The 13,789-nt window shown below is 44.0% G+C and overlaps 1 protein-coding gene across 1 annotated transcript in view; it reads right to left on the bottom strand.

Annotated features, from left to right (window-relative positions):
• LOC123751324 (neural cell adhesion molecule 1-A) overlaps window positions 1-13,789 on the bottom strand; it is a 152,953-nt gene that overhangs the window by 27,798 nt on the left and 111,366 nt on the right. The window contains exons 4-8 of the mRNA XM_069329939.1: window positions 12,240-12,350; window positions 7,488-7,691; window positions 5,545-5,696; window positions 3,443-3,587; window positions 2,564-2,694 (exon numbers count right to left, since the gene is read on the bottom strand). Of these exons, the coding sequence (XP_069186040.1) occupies window positions 2,564-2,694; window positions 3,443-3,587; window positions 5,545-5,696; window positions 7,488-7,691; window positions 12,240-12,350 (743 nt within the window). The remainder of the gene's footprint in view (window positions 1-2,563; window positions 2,695-3,442; window positions 3,588-5,544; window positions 5,697-7,487; window positions 7,692-12,239; window positions 12,351-13,789) is intronic.

Below are 13,789 nucleotides of genomic sequence, written 5' to 3'. Positions count from 1 at the left end.
TACACTTCTAATATTGAATTCCAGGGGGGGCCATTTCACCGACCACCTCTGCATCTTGTCTAGAAAGTCCCGTGGAGTATTCTTCTTTAGTTTTCTTCCTCTTTCCCAACTCTTCTCGTTAGTTTTGCATCATTCACAAGTATTGCTCAATGCAGGACACTCTACCCTCGAAGTTAGGTCACTGGCATTGATGAGGAAAAGTATGGAATCTGTCGAGAACTTCAACTGTTACCCTATGTTTATCCGGTATCGAACCCCCCTCACTTTAACTCTCTGTTTCCAGCCTTTCAGGTACTTTTTCACTAAATTTTGTCCGGTTCTTCAAGCTTGTTTCCCAAGTTTAATAAGTAGGCTTTCTGACTTTCAAGCTTGTGTAATAAGTATTTAAATTAAGTTTTCATTCATAACTTGACGGTAGTCTAGACATTTGCAGGTCTCCCCCAGCGAGTGGAAGAGAGCAAAGTGCTTTACAATTATACCAGGACAGGATACACAAGCAAGGTGGCGCTCAACTGCAGTCATGTGTTGTGTATCAATAACAAACATACAAAGCGTGAGTGTGTATGTGCGCGTGTGCATGTGTGTATGTGTATGTGTATGTATGCCTTTGAGAGTGTGTGTGTGTGGCGTCAATTAACACAGGTACAGTGGCACCCGTGGAGTGGGTAAATGAGTAAACAGTGGAAATTTGTTGTTGGATTAATCTTTCCTAATTTGATTTTGTGAATTGCAGTCTCTCCACCACTCCCTCTCACTACCTCTTTTTGAGCTCTTCGTAGCTCTCTCTTTATCTCCCCTTTGTGTCTGTCTGTCTGTCTGTTGTCTCTCTCTCTCTCTCTCTCTCTCTCTCTCTCTCTCTCTCTCTCTCTCTCTCTCTCTCTCTCTCTCTCTCTCTCTCTCTCTCTCTCTCTCTCTCTCTCCTATTCTCCCAGTCTGTCTAGCTGCCTATCGCTTCAACGTGTTAGTATTCACATCATCCAGCCCCGGCCAGCGCTCTGGGCTACGTTCTGTGGACTTCGCGTTAAACGTTTAAACAAAGAGTGGGACTCAAAAAGCCTTTTTAACGATATATTTTTAAGGAAGTTTATAGATTTGTTAAACTATGTCGGGCGTCTAATCTCTCGACCTAGTGTGGAATTCTATCTTGTCTATTTATAAGCCTTTAAATAGTGCTATTCTCGGCTAATTTGGTTCATTCTGCGTAAATATATGTTTTCTTTCTTTACTGTGGCTTAATTGTACGTCTAGTGTCCGTCTGTGACCTCTCGTTCTTCGTTTACATTTATTTTACATTAAGTAGGTATCTATACTGTGTCAATACCTCTTAGGGTTTTATATGTCGCGACCTTGTCTCCGACTTAAAATCTTTGTGTATGTGTATGTTTGTGTGTGTGTGTGTGTGTGTGTGTGTGTGTGTGTGTGTGTGTGTTTGTGTGTAGCTCTAGCAGCATATATCACTGGAAAAAGACGATAGGAGACGAAGATAGAGAGAGAGAGAGGAGGCAGACACCAGTACGTCGACACCATTACACAGGAGCACCAAGAGTGTGAGTCTTATCTATATTTATTATATATACCGAATATTACCTTCAAAATCACTCAAAAATGGTTATTGAGCAACATATTAGACATGTTCATGCTGGGTGAAAGCGAATATAATGGTTGCCGAGGAAACCAAGTTCAATTAATTTCCCCCTTTTCAATAAATTGGCAATTCCCTTAGTGCCTACAAATGTTTTGATAAAGTTGTAGTTAATTTCGCCAAAATTTGCAAGGCTGGTCAGGCTCTGGAGCGATGACAGAGTAACGGATTCACAGACTCATTATATCATAGTCAAGCTGGCTAGCAGATTAACTTAATTTAACAGATTGACTTATAGATTAATAGATTATAAGAATTAGACTCACTGATTAACAGAATTTCAGATTAACAAAATTTAAGATTAAAAGAATTTCATTAAAATTCTGAAATGCCAGTAAAACTTGAATTTTAGATTAACAGAATTTTAGATTAACAGAATTTCAGATTAACAGACTGACAGACACACAAACTATTAGAATAACACAATATGAGGCAAACAGACACATGCAGAATTACGACAACAGTTGATTAACTTTTGCAACGCATGAAATATGCATTTGTGTTGAAAGGTCTGAATCAGATTCACTTACAATACATACTATATCTAGTTTCAAACATGTAATTTGAACGCCAACAAACATGATTAAAACATCCACCCCGTCTCGACGTTGCAGTGTAGTAAGACACCAATACTTCTCTATGATGTGTAATAGTAAGACACCAATACTTCTCTATGATGAGTAATAGTAAGACACCAATACTTCTCTATGATGAGTAATAGTAAGACACCAATACTTCTCTATGATGAGTAATAGTAAGACACCAATACTTCTCTATGATGAGTAATAGTAAGACACCAATACTTCTCTATGATGAGTAATAGTAAGACACCAATACTTCTCTATGATGAGTAATAGTAAGACACCAATACTTTCCCTATTTAATGTGTGAGGTGATACAGTAAACTTGGGAGTATCTTACGTTAAGGAACCACTGGACCTTGAAGACGCTGGGGTTGGCCTGGATGTCGCACTCGAAGTACACGTCGTCTCCTTCCTTGATGGCACTCATGTTGAGGGTCTGACCCGCCCGGAGGTGGAGGCGGGGGGAGTCTGGTGGGGGGGGGGGAGGAGTGGAGGTGAGAGAGAGTCTGGGGGGGGCCATAAAGCGAGAGACTCGCTTTTTTTTTTGCAAGTCGGCGTTCGATCCCCGATGGTCCAAGTGGTTTGGACACCATTCCTACCCTCGGCCCTCTCCCAGCTACTTGTTATCATACACCTTCCAGGTAGTATATAGTCGTCCTGATAATTACATCACCTCACCTGGTGTAGGGCTCGCTACATGGAGTATGGTGAGCTCTCAGGTCTTGTTAGACTTTATAACCTTTGTTTTTATATAATTATTTCTTCAGAGGGAACTAAAAACCATTCTGCTCTTGTATTCTAGCAGATCCTGTGACTGCAATTTCAGCACATGAGAAATTGTAATATACAGAAATTTTAATTCTGAGAGAGAGAGAGAGAGAGAGAGAGAGAGAGAGAGAGAGAGAGAGAGAGAGAGAGAGAGAGAGAGAGAGAGAGAGAGAGAGAGAGGAATAAAGAGAGAGAGAGAGAGAGGAATAGAGAGAGAGAGAGAGAGAGAGAGAGAGAGAGAGAGAGAGAGAGAGAGAGAGAGAGAGAGAGAGAGAGAGAGAGAGAGAGAGAGAGAGAGGAATAAAGAGAGAGAGAGAGAGAGGAATAAAGAGAGAGAGAGAGAGAGGAATAAAGAGAGAGAGAGAGAGAGGAATAAAGAGAGAGAGAGAGAGAGAGAGAGAGAGAGAGAGAGAGAGAGAGAGAGAGAGAGAACTCATGAGATACTCACAATAGACAATAAGCTTGCGAGAGTCCTCCAGGGCAGCTGCCTCCAAGCGCGGGTTGTCAGCCCTGCAGGAGACCACAGCGCCGTTGTTGCTCCTGCTGGGGACGAGGTGGAGGGTCGACCTGCTCACCTGTCCCTCCTGCGTCACCTGACGAAGCACCGGTGAGAAACAGGTTACCGCTACATCGTGTGACCCACCACCGGACCTCCTTGAGACCTGCCTCGCATCTCCCATTCGTCTGTTGACATCTTGTATGTTGCGTCATGATGCTGATCCTGACTCCACACTCAGCAACGCTTATACCGAACTGAGATGTTACTGATGCCCTTGTACCATGCTTAGTGGTTATTGATGCCCTTGTACCATGCTTAGTGGTTATTGATGCCCTTGTACCATGCTAAATGGTTATTGATGCCCTTGTACCATGCTTAGTGGTTATTGATGCCCTTGTACCATGCTTAGTGGTTATTGATGCCCTTGTACCATGCTTAGTGGTTATTGATGCCCTTGTACCATGCTTAGTGGTTATTGATGCCCTTGTACCATGCTTAGTGGTTATTGATGCCCTTGTACCATGCTTAGTGGTTACTGATGCCCTTGTACCATGCTTAGTGGTTATTGATGCCCTTGTACCATGCTAAATGATTATTGATGCCCTTGTACCATGCTAAATGGTTATTGATGCCCTTGTACCATGCTTAGTGGTTATTGATGCCCTTGTACCATGCTAAATGGTTATTGATGCCCTTGTACCATGCTTAGTGGTTATTGATGCCCATGTACCATGCTTAGTGGTTACTGATGCCCATGTACCATGCTTAGTGGTTATTGATGCCCTTGTACCATGCTTAGTGGTTATTGATGCCCTTGTACCATGCTTAGTGGTTATTGATGCCCTTGTACCATGCTAAATGGTTATTGATGTCCTTGTGCCATGCTAAATGGTTATTGATGTCCTTGTACCATGCTAAATGGTTATTGATGCCCTTGTACCATGCTAAATGATTATTGATGCCCTTGTACCATGCTAAATGGTTATTGATGCCCTTGTGCCATGCTAAATGATTATTGATGCCCTTGTACCATGCTAAATGGTTATTGATGCCCTTGTGCCATGCTAAATGATTATTGATGCCCTTGTACCATGTTAAATGGTTATTGATGCCCTTGTACCATGCTTAGTGGTTATTGATGCCCTTGTACCATGCTTAGTGGTTATTGATGCCCTTGTACCATGCTAAATGGTTATTGATGCCCTTGTACCATGCTAAATGGTTATTGATGCCCTTGTACCATGCTAAATGGTTATTGATGCCCTTGTACCATGCTAAATGATTATTGATGCCCTTGTACCATGCTTAGTGGTTATTGATGTCCTTGTACCATGCTAAATGGTTATTGATGCCCTTGTGCCATGCTAAATGGTTATTCATGCCCTTGTACCATGCTAAATGGTTATTGATGCCCTTGTACCATGCTAAATGGTTATTGATGCCCTTGTACCATGCTAAATGGTTATTGATGCCCTTGTGCCATGCTAAATGGTTATTGATGCCCTTGTACCATGCTAAGTGGTTATTGATGCCCTTATGATGTCCTTGAAGTGATTGCCGTGTCCATCATGTTCACGTAAGTGATGTTTGTGACGTCAGCAACAAATTATCTGTTTAACTTTCTGTATAAATGAATGAGTCTTTCACTATAATTTATTGGATAAGAAATTTAATTGCTGTATGCACTTATAATGATGCAAGCTTTCTCACACTCAACTCTTCAGACACTCTTCCCTCCTCCTCCCTACTCTCTCTCTCTCTCTCTCTCTCTCTCTCTCTCTCTCTCTCTCTCTCTCTCTCTCTCTCTCTCTCTCTCTCTCTCTCTCTCTCTCTCTTTCTCTCTCTCTTTATTCCTCTCTCTCTCTCTCTCTCTCTCTCTCTCTCTCTCTCTCTCTCTCTCTCTCTCTCTCTCTCTCTCTCTCTCTCTCTCTCTCTCTCTTTCTCTCTCTCTTTATTCCTCTCTCTCTCTCTCTCTCTCTCTCTCTCTCTCTCTCTCTCTCTCTCTCTCTCTCTCTCTCTCTCTCTCTCTCTCTCTCTCTCTCTCTCTCTACCTGATGCTTGGTATCGGTCATCAACATGCCATCAATCCACCAGGTGAGGACGGCTGGGGGCCTGGAGCCCCTGGCCTCACACGCCAGGGAGTACCTCAGCCCCTCCGTCAGCGGCTCGTTCTTCTCCAGGATAGACACCTCCAACGGTGGAACTGTGGGAGCGAGGATAGACGATTTTATCACTGCACTCGATGATAATAATTGCAATGGCTGGATGTAATAAAAGGTTTTGTTTTCCACTCAGCTCCTCGAGGTCATGCCATTACATTTTTTTTAAATTTGACACATGTGTTGCCTTGAACAAATGAAAAACTCAGAGGTTGAGATAGGTAAAAACTACTTTGGAAAAGCTTTTTACTGGACTACAGCGACTGGTGTTTGAGCCATACTGGAAGTGTTCGAAATCTCATGTTGAAGAAAAGGTGATTTCTGACAATTCTGAACACTTATAGCTGACGTAGTGCTGCGAGGCGTGATCAGTGCAGGACACTAAAGTATTTGGATTAGTCTAGTGCGTATAAATACCCCCTGAAGACTTTTGTGTGTGTGTGTATTTCCGCCTGTAATACTGAATATAAGAGATATATATATAAACTACACTGTTACTCAGAACTAATATTTCAGAATGGATAAAAGATCCAATGATGGCACGTAGATCCATTTTTCTTACCCACAGATAATTCCACGCCTTACATAATTTAACACACCTTAAAGCCAGCATTAATATATAGCACTTGGAGGGGAAATTCCCCTCTGCAATATGGTATCTTCAGGCCACCAAGTTAGACAGGTTCAATATTCCTAAAGGAATCCACAGGGAAATAGCAGTTCGGTTATATAGACTATGTCTAGGTTACAGAAGCAACTGACATATTGGTGAATCCAGACAGAGAGAAGGTATCTTCTGCCAAACAATCACAAAAGTCACTACTTCACTATCTCCTGGAATGTGAAGCAACCAACGACCTTAGAAGAACTTAAAGAGTCCCAGAATATTGCAGTAATCACCCTGAGACCATCAACACAGCCACTCTCCTGGTCAAAAAAGGTGTCCAGCAGCTGGACACCCTCATAAAGACTGTCAATCAGTATCCTCCTCCCCCTCCCCCCCCTCCCCCCGCGATAGCAACCTGGCGATTAAATGCGACCTCAGCACACATTAATCATTCACTCCAACACAAAACAAAAATCTAAAACTTACGGGTTACTCATGCCCGTGCCACCCCTTGGGTGCCTTAATCTACATCAAGGGAAATGAAAACAAAGAGTTGGGAGGACAAAGTGATGGAACTTCGACCATCGAGAATTGAACCGCGACCATGCAAGGAGCGAGGTCGTCGCTGTATCGACCAGTCCATGTGATCAGGTGACAACGGTGTAGAGTAGCACATACTACTGTTTGTAAGGGTTGAGAGGGTTGTGTCGGTGTGGGGTTGAGAGTTAATCGTAATGAAGATGGAGGTAGAGCGACGGTCTCGCTTCTTGCGGGTCGGCGTTCAGTCCCCGACCGTCCAAGTAGATGGGCACCATTCCTTTCTTCCGGCATATCCTAAATTCTTATCCTCACATCGCTTCCACTTGCTGTAAAGTCGTATTGGCTTAGTGCTTTCTTCTGCTAATTACTTAACCTTACCATAAAGACTTGACGAAATATCACGAAACTCTTCCTCGCAACACAAACATTAATGCAACTCTCACAAGCCAAACACAAACCACACCAAACACACCAAATGCATAGTAACTTGGCAAAAAAAACATCATCTGCCTGCAAACATGTGTAAATAGATGCTGGTCTTATCATTTCCAAAATTTGCATTTGTGCTGTAATGACTAACATTGGCACCCACGGCAGTTAGGCTGTCACACACACACACAGCTGGTCATGATGCCACTCTCAACTACCTGCTCTCACACGTAGTTAGACAATAATACCTGCCACTTACAGCTCATGTCGAGAGTGACGGTGGCCGCTAACGACATGGTCAGATTAGAGTTGTTGGTCATGCAGGTGAGGACTCGGTACAGGTGCTGTCGACTCAGGTTGGGCAAGCTCAACACGTTCCGTGATATCTGACCTTTGACCTCCTCGACGACTTCGTCCAGCAGTGACCCCTCGTGCCACCAGGCTACCCACGGCCGAGGAGACCCTGCCACAGAGAACACAGGGGGGTTTGTAAGGCTTTAGTGATGAGAAAATGGTAATGATGATTGCGTAATGACTCACTCACTGTGAGGTAATCACACTCACAGGAAATGACTCAGTTGCTGTGAGTCAGCAATATTAGGTAAGTTAAATATACCCAAGCCATTACGACTCTATAGCACTTGGCAGGGATATAAGGAGAAGGATTTGGGATAGGACGAAGGAAAGGAATGGTGCCCAACCTCCTTGGACGGTTGAGGGATGGAACGTCAACCTGCAAGAAGTTTACAGATGAACTTCTCTCCCTTTTTTCCCCTGCTGCTCTTCCTTTTGTAGCTCGTCTTGACATATTTGTTTGAGTTATAGCATCTCCATTTTTACCACTCTTCTACCGGGTGGTACCAAATATTAGAAAAGTGAACAGTACCTGAATTTCGTTTAAGAGACAACAGCTATTTGCATGTTTTAGGAGAATAAATACTGGAGCCCCTCAGCGAAGGGGAATATTGGTTACACTCGGCCCCCTAATGTTTGTTACGGCACTGTTACGGCGCTGGACCTCGATGGGCAGGTGGGTTGAGAGAGAGAGAGAGATACGGGGCAGAGAGAAAGTGAGAGAGAGAGACAAGGGGCAGAGAGATAGACAGAGACAGGGGGGGTAGAGAGAAAGAGAGAGAGACAAGGGGCAGAGAGAGAGAGAGAGAGAGAGAGAGAGAGAGAGACAGGAGGCAGAGAGAGACATTGAGACAGACATAAATATATAGACAAAGAAAGAGACACAGATACAGAATCACATACACACTGTCACAGACATACATACATAGACACATAGACACAGGCAGACAGACAGAGAACAACATTTCTTCAACGCAGGAGCTGGTATAACAACTTTATACATGGATACAGGCACTAAGGTAACATAAACCCGTCCTCCCGTTGAATGCACCATATGTATCGTTTAATGATACTAGCGTATAGATTGGTGATGAGTTAAGATGTCCATTGTAAATGTAGGCATTTCTGAACTATAGAAAATAAGCGCACACTTTGCATGCTTGCCACGTCGTGAGAACGAACTAGACAGTGCACAAAGTGTTGGGACTCATTTCATCCTTTGGAACTACAGTTATAAGATGGGGCCCCAAGAACTGGAGCTCAGTCTCCACAAGCCCATCGAGGTACTCCTCTAATACAACAAACGTAAACACACACACTCACACACACACACACACACACACACACATACACACACACACATACACACACACACACACACACACACACACACACACACACACACACACACACACACACACACACACACACACACACACACACACACACACACACACATTAAATGCCTACATTAAATGGAATGCATTAGGAAGTAATGTGGTGGAGGCTGACTCCATACACAGTTTCAAGTGTAGATATGATAGAGCCCAATAGGCTCAGGAACCTGTACACCTGTTGATTGACAGTTGAGAGGCGGGACTAAAGAGCCAGAGCTCAACCCCCGCAAGCACAACTAGGTGAGTACAACTAGGGGAGTACACACACACACACACACACACACACACACACACACACACACACACACACACACACAAGGTACTCCGTTGGATACAGGAGCACCTAATCAACAGGAGACAACGAGTCAGTGTGAAGGTTGAGGTCTCAGATTCGCGAGACGTTACGAGTGGAGTACCGCAGAGGTCAGTCCTATACTGATTGGACCTATACTGATTCTGATATATGTAAATGATCTTCCAGAGGGTATAGAATCGTTTCTCTCAATGTTTGCCGATGATGCCAAAATTATGAGGAGGATTGAAACTGAGGACGATAGTATGAGGCTACAAGATGACCTAGACAGACTGAGTGATTGGTCCAACAAATGGCTGTTGAAGTTCAACCCGAGTAAATGCAAAGTAATGAAACTAGGCAGTGGAAACAGGAGGCCAGACACAGGATACAGAATAGGAGATAAAGTACTTAATGAATCGGACAGAGAGAAAGATCTAGGAGTTGATATCACACCAAACCTGTCTCCTGAAGCCCACATAAAAAGAATAACGTCTGCGGCATATGCGAGGCTGGCTAACATCAGAACAGCGTTCAGGAACCTGTGTAAGGAATCATTCAGAATCTTGTATACCACATATGTAAGACCAATCCTGGAGTATGCGGCCCCAGCATGGAGCCCGTATCTTGTCAAGGACAAGACGAAACTGGAAAAAGTCCAAAGGTATGCCACTAGACTAGTCCCAGAACTAAGAGGCATCAGTTACGAGGAAAGGCTGCGGGAAATGCACCTTACGACACTGGAAGACAGAAGAGTAAGGGGAGACATGATCACAACCTACAAAATCCTCAGAGGAATCGACAGGGTAAACAAGGATAAACTATTCAACACTGGTGGGACGCGAACAAGGGGACACAGGTGGAAACTGAGTACCCACATGAACCACAGAGAGGTTAGAAAGAACTTTTTCAGTGTCAGAGTAGTTAACGGATGGAATGCATTAGGCAGTGATGTGGTGGAGGCTGACTCCATACACAGTTTCCAATGTAGATATGATAGAGCCCAGTAGGCTCAGGAATCTGTACACCAGTTGATTGACAGTTGAGAGGCGGGACAAAAGAGACAAAGCTCAACCCCCGCAAGCACAATTAGGTGAGTATACACACGCACAAACACAAATAGTATAATATCAACAACAAAAACAAAGCTGGTTAGCACTCGTGCAGCCACTGGGATGTGTACACAACCTATGTTAGACCAGTGCGGGAATATGCAGCGTCAGTATAAAATTCTCACCAAAAAGTATACAGCATAAAACAAGAGACAGTCCAGAGGTTTCCGGCTATTCTGATCGTAGCTGGATCTTAAACTTATGGAACTGACGTTCTGTGGAAAGGTAGAGAACTTTAGACATTGGGAAACTGAAAAAAAGGAAGAGCAAGAACTGACATACCTTTAAGGAGTCTTAGAACCATTGACAAGTGGCCGAAGAGACTTAGAATGAGCAAGAATAGGACGAGAGGACGTGGGTGGGAACCAGGAACTGAGACGAGCCACAGGGATGTAAGAAAGCACATAATGTAATGTAAGAGTTGAGGGAATTATCTCTCCCAGGCGATAGACTCCTTATCACTGTGCGCCAAATAAATTATTTTGTGGCCCCTAAGCATGAAGAAAGACTGCAAGAAATAATAAGAAGACTTGGACACATTACAAAAATAGTCTAACAAGTGGCTTCTAGAGTTCAACGCCAGTATATGCAAAGTAATGAATATTGAAGCGTTGGAGGGACAGTTACCCAAACACCGAAGGATAGTAATATCCATACTAGCCAACTAGGCTGTGGGAACCAGGAGATTAGTGAACTTGATAAGAGTGTTGTAATAAATTATATCTGATAATGCCTCTCATGCTGAAAGTCATAGTAATGGTCGGGGTGTCAAATGAAAGCCTTATATGAGTATAATAATGGTATCTAATTTTGCCTTTACATTTGTAACATAATCAGAGATTCTGTTAACGTAGAAGGTAACGGTAGAGAATACCGGTTGATGTTGCGGGCTCCGCCCTGGGTGAGAGTGACACTAGAAGCGGTTAGAACAAGGGGTCGGTATAAGGCTCTAACTATCACTTGAACTGTAAGGCTGCGTTAGGCACTAGGCACAATGGTTTCATACAGATGAGATGAAGAGCAGTAGTGTCGGGCGGGGGGGGGGACAGTCCATCAGACGACCTAGAGAATGGCTTGTTAACCTGGTCACCAATCGAGTATACGTTGAGGAACGAGTTCCAAGAGTAGTAGCTTCACTCACGCGTGTCGCAAAGCCAACTAGCTGAGTACACACACACACACACACGGTAGGTAGCCTGGTGGATAACGCGCAGGACTCGAAATTCTGTGGCTCGGGTTCGATTCCCTCACCAGGCAGAAACAAATGGGCAAAGTTTCTTTCACCCTGAATGCCCCTGTTACTGATTTAAAGACAAGTAAATGAGACATATGGATAGAGAGAATAACTGACACAGAACAATAAATACAGTATAAAGCAACACTAATCAGGTCCCACAAAAGAGGAAAAAAAATCGTTTGATTACACAATCACATAACTCCGTATAATAGCAAAAATTACATATTAATTGCTTACAATTATCCCTAAAATGCTTGGAAAAACTCTCCAGTGATTTTCCGGGTCTAGAACATGAAGAACTAGTTCATTAAAAGTTTTGTGAGAATATCAGTCAACATAGCTGTGTTTTATGTTCATTTAACCTGAAGTTTTGCTCGTGCTTGGCAATGTAGCACTGATATGTAAGGCCAACACTGAAGTTGGATTCGAGTTGTGATTTTCATATCTTTGTTATTTGTTGGGAATTCCTTTGATTTATATTATCTGCTGTAAGATATTTGACTTCCTGTAACATACGGTAAAGTATACATAACCCTTAATACTTCTTGTAGCACACGGTACCTCATGTAACTAGAGGTTCCTGCTGTAATTTATGGCACCAGCTTTGGTGCGTACGTACCTTCTGTGACCTGACAGGTGAGAGTGAGCAGTCCACCTAGAGGGTAAGGACCGATGACCCCCGTGACCTCTCTTCCGTCCTCCGCAAGGATGGTGACCCGCCTCGGTGGTACTGTGTACGAGAAGTACCTAGTCAGTTGGTGAAATGAGGGTACCTGGGTATTTGTGAAGTGAGGGTACCTGGGTATTTGCGAAGTGAGGGTACCTGGGTATTTGTGAAATGAGGGGTACCTGGGTATTTGTGAAGTGAGGGTACCTGGGTATTTGTGAAGTGAGGGTACCTGGGTATTTGCGAAGTGAGGGTACCTGGGTATTTGCGAAGTGAGGGGTACCTGGGTATTTGTGAAGTGAGGGTACCTGGGTATTTGAGAAGTGAGGGTACCTGGGTATTTGAGAAGTGAGGGTACCTGGGTATTTGTGTAGTGAGGGGTACCTGGGTATTTGTGTAGTGAGGGTACCTGGGTATTTGTGTAGTGAGGGGTACCTGGGTATTTGTGTAGTGAGGGTACCAGGGTATTTGTGTAGTGAGGGTAGCTGGGTATTTGTGTAGTGAGGGTACCTGGGTATTTGTGTAGTGAGGGTACCTGGGTATTTGTGAAGTGAGGGGTACCTGGGTATTTGTGAAGTGAGGGGTACCTGGGTATTTGTGTAGTGAGGGGTACCTGGGTATTTGTGTAGTGAGGGTACCTGGGTATTTGTGTAGTGAGGGTACCTGGGTATTTGTGTAGTGAGGGTACCTGGGTATTTGTGTAGTGAGGGTGCCTGGGTATTTGTGTAGTGAGGGTACCTGGGTATTTGTGAAGTGAGGGGTACCTGGGTATTTGTGTAGTGAGGGGTACCTGGGTATTTGTGTAGTGAGGGTACCTGGGTATTTGTGAAGTGAGGGGTACCTGGGTATTTGTGTAGTGAGGGGTACCTGGGTATTTGTGTAGTGAGGGTACCTGGGTATTTGAGAAGTGAGGGGTACCTGGGTATTTGTGTAGTGAGGGTACCTGGGTATTTGAGAAGTGAGGGGTACCTGGGTATTTGTGTAGTGAGGGTACCTGGGTATTTGTGAAGTGAGGGTACCTGGGTATTTGAGAAGTGAGGGTACCTGGGTATTTTTGTAGTGAGGGTACCTGGGTATTTGTGTAGTGAGGGTACCTGGGTATTTGAGAAGTGAGGGTACCTGGGTATTTGTGTAGTGAGGGTACCTGGGTATTTGTGAAGTGAGGGTACCTGGGTATTTGAGAAGTGAGGGTACCTGGGTATTTGTGTAGTGAGGGTACCTGGGTATTTGTGTAGTGAGGGTACCTGGGTATTTGAGAAGTGAGGGTACCTGGGTATTTGTGAAGTGAGGGGTACCTGGGTATTTGTGTAGTGAGGGGTACCTGGGTATTTGCGTAGTGAGGGTACCTGGGTATTTGTGAAGTGAGGGTACCTGGGTATTTGAGAAGTGAGGGTACCTGGGTATTTGTGTAGTGAGGGTACCTGGGTATTTGTGTAGTGAGGGTACCTGGGTATTTGAGAAGTGAGGGTACCTGGGTATTTGAGAAGTGAGGGTACCTGGGT

This window comes from Procambarus clarkii, chromosome 23 (assembly GCF_040958095.1).
Source record: "Procambarus clarkii isolate CNS0578487 chromosome 23, FALCON_Pclarkii_2.0, whole genome shotgun sequence".
Classification (NCBI taxonomy): domain Eukaryota; kingdom Metazoa; phylum Arthropoda; class Malacostraca; order Decapoda; family Cambaridae; genus Procambarus; species Procambarus clarkii.
Note: the sequence above shows the minus strand (reverse complement) of the source record. Positions and strands in the feature narration are given on the sequence as shown.